We start from the raw sequence: 13,987 nt of genomic DNA on the forward strand, positions 1-13,987 counted from the left end.
ATCACTTCCATTGAAATACAAGCCTCGGTAACAAATCAACAGCAGTTGCATAATAGGAAAGATTTTTCTTGCCTGTTTGTAAGGAAATGAGTCCTATATGACTGTCTTTGTCCTTCTGTCAGTCCCTTTCCTGATGTAGTCTGAATCAGTTTTCCACTTTCACTCACATTTTAAAGAGAGGCAGATAATTCTGCTTTGCAAATTTCAAGAAAGCTGATGGAAGGGTGGAAGACAGGAACCCAAATTAGTGGTAAGAAAAAAGACAACAGCTTCTTAAGGGTTCCATGGTACCAGCACATTGAAAAGCAGCACATACGTAGCTTGGACCACCTGCAGTGAGCTGTCCCTCTCCTAAGGGACATAGGAGACATGGGGACAGAAGGATTTGGGTGGGTTAAACAAGGGTGTTTCTTCTGAATCTGTTGGAAGAAAACTGTTGGGTGAAGCTACGTGTGTTGATGCAAAGCTTAATAGCCAAACTTCTGCCACTTGCTTGGAATGTTTGTTTTTACCTGTTCTTGTGACAACACCAAGTAGTAAAGTTTTAAGTGATGTCATTTAATTAACTTGACTGAGCAGCCAGAGGCCAAGTCATGGATTCTGGGCAGGGACGACTTGTGTTAAGACCCACTGATTTCAGCACAGAGCCTGTGCCTGCCCCATGTAGATCCAGTTGCTGGGTCATTTCTGTTGCTAAAAAATTCCCTAAAAGTAGAAAAGTAGAAAATGCATTTCGAAAGGACTCTTCTCTGAAGTAAGGGTTATTTACAGTATTTAAGGGTTTACGAGAAACAAAGCTTTTTAAAAAAAGTGCAAGTGAACACTGCAGGCTTGCAGCTGCCTTTGACAAGAAATTTAATCTAAAAATAATTTTCCAAACTGGGCTTCCAAGAATCAAAGATTTGCCTCTGTCAGAACTCCAAATTTTCCCTTTTACACTTTTTTTTTTTTTTTTTTTTTTTTCAGTCTAGGAGAGCTGAGAGAGGCATGTGGCATTTGTTAATGTCAGTCCTGGTTTGCTAGTGGGGATTCTTTCCCAACACAACGTTCAATGTAATTTCCAAATCCTGGTGCTTTTATGGTGTCTATAGCTCAAGCAACTTGTGTAAACCATAGATGAGTTAGCAAATCACATCTCCTGCCGTGGTGATGTGGTGGTGTACCACTGCCATGCCCTGAAGACCTGAGTGTTACTACCTGTGAGCTGACCACGAGTTAACCACCTGATTTCCTGGTTCTCTGGCACCGTGTCTGCGCAGGGTGGTGGGTAAATAAAGGATATGGAGTGCTCTCCCATTTGGTGCTCAGAGCCAGGACAGACTTGTCTTGCTGCCTTTCCATGGGAGGATAAATTAGACCACGAGCAATCAGACCTTCGACTTTTCTCCTCTCTGCTCTGCAGGAAACCAAGGGAAAGGCTTGCCCCAAAAACAGGCACAAGTCTCCCGGTGGCCTCAGCTGCCTGTCATTTAGTCATCGCTGTCCTCTAGGTAAGGATTCATTCCCAGTTGCAGGAAAACCTGCATTTGCCACCCAGGCAGAGCTCCCAGCCTGAGCCATGGGACACAGGCTGGCCTGGTGGCAGCAGCACCGGGCTGCACCACGGCTTTTCCATCCGTGTTTGCGTTCCGGGCGTGGGTGCCAAGCACGGCAGACTGGAAAGGTAAGTTCGATAGCTTTTCCCCAGGAGGTGAAGCCCAACCTGCTGCTCCAGCTCCTGGGAGCAGCGAGGGTGAGGAGGGCACTGGCAGGGCCTTCTGCCAGCAGGCAGGGCTGGGAGGGTGCCCGGAGGAGGAGTCTCCCGCGGGTGGAGGAGGGCGCAGGGGATGCGGAGGCAGGTGCATGGCAGCCAGATCCACTCCCGGAGGAGCCCTGCAGGGTGAGTGGGACCCTGGGGGGTGTGCAGCAGCTGGGGGCACCCGTCACGGAGCAGAGGTTGCCCTAACCAGCCGTCCTAGGCAGCCGTGGGAGCAGATGGGAGGGCAGAGCCTGCCGTGAGAGCCCCGTGTGTACGTCACTGGGTTTAAAGTGGGTTTGGTGCTGCCTTGCCTGAATTTCAGCTGTGTGCTATAGGTCCTTCCTGCTGGGTGGCATGGGGATGGTGTACAGGGATGCCGGGCGGGTGAATAACCCCTGTGTCTCTGCTTTACGTGGAAGCAATCAGGTGGAAGGGCATGTCTCCTGTGCTGCTGGGGCTCAATGTGACTGCTCCTCTCCCCAGGGTGGGGGTCAGGGATTTCCCCCGCTTTGCCAGGGCACATAGCCAGCACCGCAGAGGCACTGGTGGGCAGCTGCAGGGACTTGCCTTTCTTTTCTGACCATCCCAGCCCCACGGGGGCTGCCAATGTGGGGATTTCTTCTGGGTTGTTTGGGACGCTGGGAGGGATGTGAGCTGGGAGCCGGGGCTTTAGCCGCCTATGGCTGGAGGGGAATCCCCAGGGAATTGAAAAGCCCGGTTTGCAGGTGGCCTGCCTGAACACAGGTGTCACTGCTCAGTTTCTTTTCTGCTCAGCACTTACTAAGCATCTCTAATAGCCCAAGGAGTGAGTGAAACAGGTAGACTGTGCTTGGTAGGTACCTGCAAGGTGTCTCAAAACTGCCAGACTGGATATGGCACTGGTGCAGTCCCATCTAGGAGCCGAATTTTGCAGTTAGTATTATTCTTTGCATCTCCTTACTGCCTTTGTTTTGGAAGCAAATGGCCCTCTAGCTGCATTGAATTGCCCAGCTACCTTGCACAGCCGGGATCTAATTACCTCTGGAGCTGGGAGTCCTGGCTCCAAGTGGCACAGAGGCTTTTGTATTTAATGACTTGCTCTGCCACGTTCAGAGTGTGACAATGTCGGGGAGCCTGCCAGGACAGGCTGCTGGTGCCACTGTGCTTGTACTGCAATGGCTGGGAAACTAATAGGAATTGGGAGGTCTTGGGCCAAGCATCTGCGGCACGGCGCTGGGTCGAAAACAGAATAAATGGGTCTAGCAATCACCACAGCTTTCTGCCCTGTCCTGGAAAGCAAGCTGGATCCCATCCTTCCCTGTGGTGATGCTCTGGCAGGAGGAAAGTGTGGCCAAATCCAGCCATACAACCCCAGCCAGCAGCAGGACAGCCCCCCCCAAACAGTGAGGTGTGATGGGGAATGGAGCACAGCTGGGCTTCACCTCCCCCCCCGCACTGTTAATTACCTCTGTCCTCCTGTTAATGTTTACAAGGCAGGTCCGGTGTTGTTGCCGTCTGTCCAAAGACCAGATCCCTCCCCTGCTCTCTCTGGGATCCTGCTTCCTGCTGGCCCAGGCAGGGCCGCGGGATGGTTGCAGGGAGGAAGAACCCAGCTCCCCGCTGCCTCTGTAACACTATCAGTCCTGCTCTCCCCACCAGCCACCTCTGGCTCTGCTTCCCAGCTCGCAGGTACGGGGTGAGCTCCTGGGACCTTGCCAGCACACCATCGCCCCGGGCATCTCCTCTTACAGGCTGCTCCTGGCAGGCAGAAGGTGGGGGGAGGTATTTTTAGGGCTGTTGATCTCTGACACCAGCTGAGTTTCCTTTCCTGTGAGGCTGGGGTTCGGGGAGAGGGCAGGAGAGGAAGCCATCGGGTGAACTCCTGCTTTGGTTTGTTTTCTGTGTTTAATTGGATTGAGGTCATTCCCTACCACTCTTATCTGTGGCAGATACTTTTTGCCTCTCACCAGCTCCTGTTTACAGTGTTACCCCCAGGCGATAGTTACCCAGCAGCTAAAATCTTTGTTTATTAACACAGCATCTATATTGTTAGAGCTCTGCTCACAGGTGGTTGGTTGGTTTTTTTTAAACTGCTATTGTTATACTTGGGAAAAAGTAGCTTTCCATAGATTAGCAGAAGGAAAAGCCAAACATGGCAGTTTATGCATCTGTTGGCCTTGAGATAGGAAGCTGCCTATAAATAAGAGTGTATTATTAGGTTGGTCCTTGCTGTCTGGAGTTGCACGGTACATGGTGCCTGTATCCCCCAGCCACCCTTTCTGCTGGGGATTCTGCATTCTCAGTGTCTTGGGGTAACCAGATTTGAGGAGGACAGAGCTGTTGGGGAGACCTGGAGCTCTGCAGCATCCCCAAAGGGCAGCAGCTCTGCATGTAGCATGGCAGGGTTGCTCCCCTGGGCTCAGTTTGGGTGTAGGAGAGACTGCTGTCTGCCTTTCAGGTCTCAGGATTGGTGTTGCTGGTACACTGAGACCCGCCACGATCCCCAAACATCCAAGGCTGGCCAAACACCCTGGGTGAAGCCAAATCTCTGGCTTCTTGCATGGCTTGTCCCCAGCAGGCCATGTACAAAGAAAGGAGCCAAACTGAGGGTGGGGAGGGATCTCAGGGATCCCAGTGTTTTCTGGGCTCCTAAGGAGGACATCAGTGTTCTGATGCCTTGGTGTAAGGGACTCATTATTATAATGGATGAGGGATGAGTTTAACACTGACATCTCTAGTTTCAGGTGGAAAAGGGTCCTGAGTCACAAGTGTGAACTCACAGGGGCACAAACATAGGAAGATCTTTCTCATTCAAGTGGGATAGTGACCCCTGAGAAAACAAGGAGGAACAAGACTGGGAAGTATGTGTTTTGGGAGACACGAGTTCCACATACATCTCCTCAGAGAAAAGAGGGTCTTTTGAAGACAAACAGCTTTTGAAGGCTGTTTGTGTTTTCCCACTGGGAGAAGCAGACCCAACCATGGTGAATAGGTTGGCTTGGGTGAGGAACACCCTGAGGAGGACATAAGCCTCCTAGGAAGTTTGTCGACATTCATGTGGGCTGGGAAATCTGATGGACCTTCCCCTTCACCAGTTTACCTCAGTCCTGCCCTGCACCCTTCCCCTTGCCTCTCCCTCCCAGCAGATGAGTAATGCCACACGTGCCTTGCCCTCTCCTGTGGCAGCCAGCACCCTGGAGACCAGCACAGCAGCCAGGCTGGCCTCAGCTCCCCCATCCCCAGCCCTCGTCCTGCTCACGGCTGCCCACAATGACTCTGAGGATGGCCAGCAGCTTTTCCTGACCACGACAGCAGCACAGGTCATCTCTGGCATCTTTGTGTGGTCGGCACTCATCGTCACCTTCCACCAGGTACAGGATGGAGCGTAGATGGAGCTCAGTGCTGGGTATGATGCAAGGGCAAATTTATTGATTGCCCCAAGTTCACTGCAAATCACTCACCTTTAGATAAATATTTCCTCCTGTTGCAGCCTGGAGGGGATATCTCCACCATCAGGTGCCCAGTGCTGGCAGCTCAGGAGGGTGGACTTTGCCCACGCACTCCCAGGGTGGCTGTTGGAGCCAGGAGAGGTTGCAGGCCACCAGCACTGCCCAGAGGGAGGCAACACCCTATGAGGTTTCTCTTCTGGCACTCCAGGGCCTGTGCCTTTGGGCTGTGTGTTGCCAGCTGCCTTGAAATTTACTGCCAGTGGGCATGGTTTCGGGTGCTGTGCCCTACTAGGGTAGGGCTGCAGAGGGGCTGGCACGGAGGGGGGCATGTTCCTCACACAGCACTGAGGAAGAGGCCTGATTTCCACATGTTTTTGTGGAGGGATTGCCCTGGGGCCTGGGATGGAGCGTGTCTCACATGTCCACTGCTGTGGGTCTGTGGTGGAAAACTAGTGTTTTTTCTCACCCTTGGGAGGTGGGTCAACATGGGATGAGCCTCCTGCAGCCCCCCAGGCTGTAGAACCTTTGGTTCCCCTCCTGACCAGTGGTAGCTGCAGCTTTGCACACTGGACACTTTGCAGATCTACACACACCTGAGGAATTACACGGTCCCCAAGGAGCAGCGCTACATCATCCGCATCCTCTTCATCGTGCCCATCTATGCCTTCGACTCCTGGCTCAGCCTCCTCCTCCTCGGCAGCCACCAGTACTACGTCTACTTCGACTCAGTGCGTGACTGCTATGAAGGTGAGGGCAGCCCCTCCTCAGCAGGGAGGCTGGTGGCAAAGCAGGGCTCTCATTTTGCTGATCTGTCTCTGGAGTGTCCTGGATTGCACAAAGTGGCAAACCTCCTCTTTCACTTCCCGTGCTCCCTTCCTCCATGCAGAGGTTTTCCCTTCCTTCTCCATTGGCAGCAAGGAGGGGATGCCATACAGATAGACATGAGCTGATGCCTTTCTGCCAGAGGAACCCAGGCTCAGAGGGACCTCAATGTCATGCTCCTGGGGAATGGGGTTTTTCCGGCTGCCTTTGGGCTAGAAATTTAGCTTCTCTAAAGCAGAAGTGGATGTGCCTAAGAAATTGGGCAGTTGGGATGTTTTGAGTTGCAGAGGAAGCTCATCAGGGTTGAGGTTGCTCTTCCATCTGTTGCTCTGCCCTGGGGAACAGAGGTGTGGACCCGTATAATACTTCAAGTTTGGAATATATGCAAAATAAGTGACAGGGATATCCAAGACAACAGTTCAGGACCTGCTACTTGCTGAGCACCAGCCATTTGTGCTGCTCCTTAGTAATTTGAGGTCCTTCCATGCAAGATGGTCCCTGGCCACTGCACTCCTGCCTCCATGGGGACTGCTGGGATGTCCAGCTGCTGCCACATGCATGCAGGGTTTGTGTGCCCAGAGGAGCTGCTGCATCTGCAACAAACCCTGTGCACATGATGTGGTGTGTCTGACTCTGCTTGGAAATCAGATGGATTTGACCTGCTGCTCCTTTTGTTGGGCTCCCAGTCACCAGTGTCCCAAATCCTGATGCTGTTCCAGGGTGGATGAGAAGAAACCTGAGCAGGAAGGAATGTGAAATGTAACTATTTCCCCCTGGATTTCCATCAGCCCTGCTGATCATGTCTGCTCTTGCCTTGCCAGCTTTTGTGATTTACAGCTTCCTGAGCCTGTGCTTTGAGTACCTCGGGGGGGAGAGCACCATCATGTCAGAGATCCGAGGGAAGCCCATTGTGTAAGTCCCAGTCTGCCATGTGTCCCTCGACCCTCCGACCCTTTTCCTCATCCAGCAGCCCCAGCGGCACCTCCTCAGCTTCTGCTTTCAGGTCCAGCTGCTTTTACGGGACCTGCTGCCTTCAGGGCATGTCCTACTCCATCGGGTTCCTGCGCTTCTGCAAGCAGGTGCGTACCTTGGCTCTCCTGCCCTCTGCAGCGAGGGATAAAGGCTCTCTGGGCGCTGTCAGGTCCCTTCCCTGCCTCCCTGCCAAGAGGGTTCTGCTTCCTCTCTCTCCTGAGATGCTCTTTTTGTTTTGTTTTGTTTTTTCCCTCCGAGGGAGACAGTTCACCCAGATTGCCGGCACCTGGCCAGCAGCAGGGCACTGCGTACTGTCCTTGCTTCTGACTCACTGCTGAGTCAGGGTCTTCTCCCACTGCAGAGCTGAGGTTGCCATCTCTGCCCAGTCCCTGGTTAGCCTGGACAGCAGCTCCCTAACACTCCAGGGCTGGGCTGTGAGTTGAATCCTGACACCAGTCTGTCCTCAAGCTACCGGGTCTCCCCCCTCAGAGTGGCTGCTGCCTTTCAGGAGCCGCCTTTTGGGAGCTCTTCTCCCTCCCATCTGCAGACCTTTAGCTGGTTCCTGTTTCACCCCACCTGTGAAGAAGGACTGCTCTCTCATCTGTGTCCTGTGAGCAGAGTGGTTGACTCATGTGGAGGAGCCAGGGGTGGCAGGAGCTGCAGGGAGGTTGGTGGGACATCCCTGCTGCCCAGGGTGCACCGTGTCTCTCCCCTGTGCAGGCCACACTGCAGTTCTGCATCGTGAAACCCCTCATGGCGATCATCACCATCATCCTGCAGGCGTTCGGGAAGTACCATGACGGGGACTTCAAGTGAGGATGCTGGGTCGGGCTGGGGAGGGTGAAGGGAGCAGGATGGGTCTCCATGACAAGGGATGGGGTGTCCTGCCAGCATCCCCCAGGGAGCTGCTCCACAGATAGTGAGAGCACAGGGAACCCAAAGCACTGGGGAATGGCAACTCAGTGCCCCCAAATAAGAAAGGAACAAAACTCCCATGAACTGTAACAAAAGAGGTCCCACCAGCAGAAGAAAAGCTGAGAGTGACCCCATTTCCCTCTTCCTGCCTCTCCTTCCCCTCCCAGGCTGTGCTTCCCCCCATGGCGAAGCCATGATCTTCTCCCCATCCATTTATTTTTCCCTCCTGTTGGGCTCACTTCCCACAGCCCAAGGCAGCAGCTCTCTCTCTTCCCGCAGTGTCCAAAGCGGCTACCTCTACATCACCATAATCTACAACTTCTCTGTCAGCCTGGCACTTTACGCCCTTTTCCTCTTCTATTTTGCCACCATGGATCTGCTGCGCCCTTTTAAGCCAGTCCTCAAGTTCATCACCATCAAGGCAGTCATCTTTCTCTCCTTCTGGCAAGGTGGGTCCCACCATGGATGCCCAGCTCTTCTCCTTCCATAGCTTTACCTGACCCAGGGATGCAGGCCCAGAGCTGAATCCTCTCCCTTCCCCTGCACAGGGACGCTGCTTGCAATCCTGGAGAAATGTGGAGTGATCCCTGAAGTTCAGATCATTGATGGGAAGGAGGTGGGAGCTGGGACAGTAGCTGCTGGCTACCAGAACTTCATCATCTGCATTGAGATGCTCTTTGCTTCCATTGCCCTGCGCTATGCATTCACCTGCCAGGTGTACAGAGAAAAGAAAGAAAACTCCACAGGTACCTATTTCTCTCTTCTTCCTTCCTTTATTGATGAAAACTTAAAAGGGACGTTACCAATGGGATGCTAAAGGCCACCAGAGGAGTTTCCTTCTCCTGTGCTCCTTGAGTTCCTTCTCCCTTTCCTCCTGATACCAACAAGCCACAGCAAGTTGATTAAAAAAAAAATAAACCTTGGTGTGGATGGGCAGAATTAGGGATTTATAGTATTACAGCCCATGGTTCTAGAGAGGTTCTATCCTTTTTGAAAGATGGAACTGGGGTTGCCTTTCTCCTCCTTGGCACCTCCACAAGCTGACGTGGCCCACGATGAGGCCCTGAAATTGAATTTCCAAGGAAAATTTCCATCACCCTCCCGCTCTCCCTGTTTTTCAGCAAACCTTGCCCCAATGCAGAGCATCTCGAGTGGGCTGAAGGAGACCATAAGCCCCCAGGACATCGTGCAGGACGCGATCCACAACTTCTCCCCCGCGTACCAGCAGTACACCCAGCAGTCGATGCAGGAGGCAGAGCGCAAAGCACCGGGGGAGAACGGGCACACGGCCTCCAGGGCAGAGGGACTGAGTAGCAGAAAGAGCAAAAACATTGAGAAGAGAGTTCTGATCCTGTCGGACGAGGAGCTGTAGGAGACATCAGAGTGGACAGTGACACTGGAGAGGTTTAAACCCATGCAAACGGGAACTGTCTCAAGCCTGCAACAACGTGGTCCAATTGGAGCCCCAAGAAGCCAGGAACTCTACCCAAAAAGCCAGTCTAAAAGGGAAGATGCAATATCCCAGGGAAAGGTTAAACCAAATAGTGCCAGTTTCTGTTGTCCCAGCTCTGCTGATGTTGGAGACTGGGCTCTCTTTGCTCCTGCGACTAACCAGCCCTGTGTTGTGGTCTGGGCTGGTGTCTTGATACCAGCTCCATGCCCATGCCAGGGGATGCCAGGCAGGGTGGGGAGCCAGGATGCAGGACGGAGCAGCCGCCCTCATGCTCCTCTTACCTCCAAAGCAGTGCTGAGGCCTGAGAGAAATGCTTTTCTCAGCACAGTTCTGCTCTAATTTCTCCCAATTTGAGGAAAAAAAATGATCTCGCAGGGCCCCGTGGAGAAAACAAGCCCAGGAAGGTGACTTCACTTCACCTCAAAACCTGGTAACAGCTGAAAGACATCATTCTTTATTTTTACATCTTCTCCCCTCTCCTTCCCCCAGAAAAGCTTACGGAGTTGTGCAGAAGACCTTTACCAGGGAGGAAGAGTAAGTCATTCTCTTCTCCCTCCAGATGGGGTTGCAGCTGTCTGACTCCCCCAGGAGCAGTGGTGGGACCTCAGGGACCTCACTCGGGGCTAACCCGAGGTCTTGCAGCTGTGTTCCTGAGAGCTGCCGGTGACAGAAGCACTTGTTTATGTCTAAATCGTCTTATCTCTGAACGGATCAGGAGTTAAAAGGGATTCCAGCTTCCTTATCAGAGCCTTTAATAGGGAACCAGACTGTGACCAGTTGCGGTAGGAATGCGCTTACTGGGAACTGTCTGTTCCTTCTAACCCTTCACTATTTACTGTCCCTGGGCTTTGCCCAACCTGCAGGAAGGCAGGAGGGAGCTAAGCCCTGCAATGACAGTGGCAGGGATGGAGGGGGCCTGTGGGCAGCACTGGAGGGAAGATGCTGCATGGAGAGATTCTCCCCGTATCAGTGATGAGAAGCACACATTCTTCTGTTAAACTTCCCCGCTGTTTTTCTCCCCCCCCAAATTTTAATCCAATTTCTGTTCTTCTGTTAATCAGATGATCCCTGGGAGCTTACTCAGGCACTGTCCAGGCTGTTGTTTGGGGGTGGGAGCTGGGTAGTGAAAGGACCAAGGCAAGTCTGCAACTTCAGATTTGGAATCGTGACAAACAAAGCAATGGGTAAGGCTTAGTGCCGTTTTACACACAGCTCCTACTGGGTTAGTTTTTTCCCCTGCTCTTAAACTGCAAAATGTAAATCAAAACACGAAATTATTTTATTTATGAATTTTTTTTCTAATAAACAGCAATTTCTACCGTGGAGTGAACAAGTGTTTTCACTTAGCTCAGCAAGCAAAGCCCATGATCTGCTTGTTCCTGCTCTAATGCTGATGCTCCTTAAGCTCAATGTCCTCCCTGCCCCTTGATGCTGGCCCAGCAGAAATACCTGCACATGCAGCATCCTGCACATTTTGGCATTCCCACAGGATTCGTGTTTAACTTTTTCACTCCATAAAGAGTGTGTGTGTGTCTCCTGCTTCCTCTCCCTGCACTCTCTTCCAACCCTCTCCTAGGCTGTGGATGCAGCAGTTCTGAGCTGCTGGATCCACTTTAGCCAACATAAGCCCAGACTCCAGCACCAAGACAACCTCTGTTTATTATTATTGGAGAAATCTCATTGTGCTGGAAGCCCAGACTCCATATGAGCAGCCTACAGCTAAGCCAGTCTTGCAAGTCCCTCTGTTCCGAAGCACTGCTGCTTGTACCTGCTCAGCTGGTAAGATTTCTGCCACCTTTCCTGCAGCAAAGTCAATAAACAACAGCCATACACTCTGTGCATCCAGGCATCCATCCAGGGTCCTGTGCCTCCTGGGAGCAGGATGCTCCTGCCCATGAAGTGCAGCCTCAGGGCTGGGGGATGAGGCTGCTGGGCTTTGTCATGCAGCCAGCACCAGAGCAGGGACATCTCTCAAGCTGAACATCTTGGTCTTCTCCACCTTTCCAGGAGAGAGAGCTGGTCACAGCTGCAGGAACAGAGGCTGCTCTGGCTCCCGGGGCGAGGGCAGACTCAGAGGTGATGATGGCACATCTGCCGACGCGCTCGCGGCCACTGAGATAAAGACTCACACAAGAACACAGCAAGAAATGTAGTTGTACTTCACTGCACAAATGATCAACCCCAGTGCATAATGGGCTGCATTCATTGTTCCTGCCAGCAGGTGCAATTCCCACCACAGACAATAACATTTGCCTATTTATGTCAAGCCCTGATTACTGTATTATATGTAAAACAGATCTTTCTTGCAAGCAAAACAAGGAGGGGGGGTAAGGGGAAAATCAGCTGTGACTCATCCAAGTCAGCAGTGTGATACCAGCTCGAAGGAGCCGTGCTGGGCTGCACACCAGCTGGCTGCTGCGCTGCGCAACAGCAGGACACGCTCCCCTCTCCAGCAGGCGCGAGCTTGGCCTCCTGGACATCCTTTTTCTTGGAGAGGGGAGAGAGGCAAGAGCTCAGTGCTCATGCCGGGCTCTGTCACGGCCCTCAAAGCGTTACGCTGTCAAAACGCATCCATGGAGCACAGAAGTAGAAAGGGTGGTGTCGGAACGTGTTCCCCAGCAGACACGGTCCTGTGCTCCTCTGCTAACGTGTCTCCTCCACCTCTTCAGCAAGGACGCAGGGAAAGCTGGCAGCGAGCACAGGGGTGACCTACACAGGAGCCTGGCTGTGCCTGGAGCCACGCCAGCAGGCAGCTTGGGAGGAACAGGCTCTTCTCGCTGCCAGCAGCAGGCTCTGGTGGTCGGCAGATTTGTTTTCCAGTTGTTGCTTGTCCTCAGGCTTTCCCCAAGGACAAGACTGGGCTGTGGCTATTGATTGTGCTCATGCTTTTCGAGCTTGGGTCAGGCAGGTTTACAACCTGTTTGTGTCAGGGATGCATCCTTGGGGATGCACCCCACCACTGCACTCACAAGAGCTGGGGCTGACCATGCTTCTGAGGTGCAGAGGGGAAGGTGGTTGCTGGTGCCACAGCAGAGCCAGCACCCTCACACACAGCTGCTCACCTCACTGCACCCAGTGGCAGCAAGACTTCTTTAGGGTGTTAGCACCTACCAGCCACTCCCTAAGCCCAGCTGCAGACGGACAGCAGATTGCCAGACCTCCAGCAGAGAGTAGGATTCATGCTTTTCTAACCCTGTTCACAGAGACTCTTCTACCCCTCAGCTCTAGGACTTTCTCCTCACCTAAGCCTGGTGAAGGTCAAATTCCCTTTCACTGCTGAACCTCCACCTGGCCCATTCCTGATGTCCTTCTCCTCCTCCATCCCTCTGATGGACTTGACTGGCGACCTCCCTCTCCTCTCCATCATCACCACCTCCTTGCTGCCATGTCTCCAGGCAGGAGCTGAAGCAGATGATGGTGATTTTCTTGCTCAGCACAACAACTGCAATCACCCTCCAGGCTTTACCTGCGTCCCAGCTCAGCCAAGCGTGGCCCCACCTCTGGCACCTAATGACCATCCATTACCTGCTGACACACAAAGCCTTTTCAGCCCTGCTTCTCTCCACTTTGTCCACATATAACCCTACCTCTAATTCCAACTCTGGCCAACACACCCATCTGCCTCCAGCCTATTGCCTCAGCCCAGCCCAGGCCAATATTTTTCCTCCTTCAGCTGTCCCCTAAAGAAAACCAACCACTTGAACTAGTGGATTAAAGCCAACAGGGCCCCTAGCAGCTCACCAGCATGCTGTGCTACATCTTGAAAGCCCAAATAGGGAAAAACAGAAAGATGAAAGAGTTAGGTAAGGGTTTAAAGCAGTTTAATTCACAAGCAGTTGCATAGCAAAGCTGTGAAGGGATATTTCACAACCTGAAGGAGGAGACAGGAGTGTTCTTCTCCAGCCCTATGACCTGTCTCACAGCACAGGGTCTCCAGTGGCCCTGTGCAGCCAGCTCTCAGCACCACGACTGCAGGCAGGTGCCTGCCAGGCAACCAGTCCCCTTTGCACTGCCATAAACACACACCAACTACACACTGGGTTGGAAGAACAGACAGAGGTGGTCTGAGCACAGGATCTACCAGCAAACCAGCTTGAACAAGAGCTATCCCTTGAGCATGTTCCAGATACAACCAGGAAGCATAACAGGAAGGCTGGGAAATCACAGAATCCCAGACAGGTTTGGGTTGGAAGGGACCTTAAAGCTCATCTAGTTCCAACCCTGCCATGGGCAGGGACACCTCCCACTAGACCAGGTTGCTCCCGTCCACCCTGGCCTCAAACACTTCCAGAGAAGAGGAATCCACAACTTCCCTGGGCAACCTGTTCCAGGGTCTCACCACCCTCATGATGAAGAATTTCCTCCTAATGTCTAAGGCATGGTGGGGCACAGAGGGTTAAAGAAGGTCCAGATTTCCTTTCTGTCATTTCGCGGTGACATCCTGAATGATATAAACAGTTATTTTCCAGTGCCAGTAAGTACTTATCAAAATAAACAGGATCCCCACAGCTGTCAGGTAGGGCCTGTGCTTGCAGAAACACAAGTTTAAGGTCATCCCCTGGTATGGTTAGTCTGAGATTGAGGAGAACTGGAAAACTGCCATGCAGAACAACAGCTACACCCAGTGTCTCCATGTCACCAGTGTCACCATGGGTGAGC

The 13,987-nt window shown here is 52.6% G+C and overlaps 1 protein-coding gene across 3 annotated transcripts; it reads left to right on the forward strand.

Annotated features, from left to right (window-relative positions):
* Positions 1-1,829: 1,829 nt before the first annotated feature.
* On the forward strand, positions 1,830-10,648 carry TMEM184A (transmembrane protein 184A). 3 transcript variants are annotated; one of them, XM_051632019.1, is made up of 9 exons: positions 1,830-1,879; positions 4,864-5,088; positions 5,748-5,913; positions 6,810-6,900; positions 6,992-7,067; positions 7,681-7,772; positions 8,155-8,324; positions 8,424-8,621; positions 8,997-10,648. In XM_051632019.1, the coding sequence occupies exons 2-9, from the start codon at positions 4,864-4,866 to the stop codon at positions 9,245-9,247; spliced, it is 1,269 nt and encodes a 422-aa protein (XP_051487979.1). In that variant the 5' UTR covers positions 1,830-1,879; the 3' UTR covers positions 9,248-10,648. The 3 variants fall into 3 exon arrangements, with proteins under 3 accessions (XP_051487979.1, XP_051487980.1, XP_051487981.1); XM_051632020.1 differs by lacking the exon at positions 1,830-1,879 and adding an exon at positions 3,288-3,406 and having other exon boundaries at positions 4,861-5,088; XM_051632021.1 differs by lacking the exon at positions 1,830-1,879 and adding an exon at positions 3,288-3,406.
* Positions 10,649-13,987: the final 3,339 nt, after the last annotated feature.

This window comes from Apus apus, chromosome 14, assembly GCF_020740795.1.
Source record: "Apus apus isolate bApuApu2 chromosome 14, bApuApu2.pri.cur, whole genome shotgun sequence".
NCBI lineage: Eukaryota > Metazoa > Chordata > Aves > Apodiformes > Apodidae > Apus > Apus apus.

Excerpts from the sequence above, each read along its gene's own strand:
- TMEM184A (XM_051632019.1), top strand. The coding sequence starts at position 4,864 with ATGAGTAATGCCACACGTGCCTTGCCCTCTCCTGTGGCAGCCAGCACC. Across the intron at positions 6,901-6,991 it reads ATCCGAGGGAAGCCCATTGT|GTCCAGCTGCTTTTACGGGA; the intron begins GTAAGTCCCAGT and ends TTCTGCTTTCAG. Across the intron at positions 8,325-8,423 it reads CTTTCTCTCCTTCTGGCAAG|GGACGCTGCTTGCAATCCTG; the intron begins GTGGGTCCCACC and ends TCCCCTGCACAG.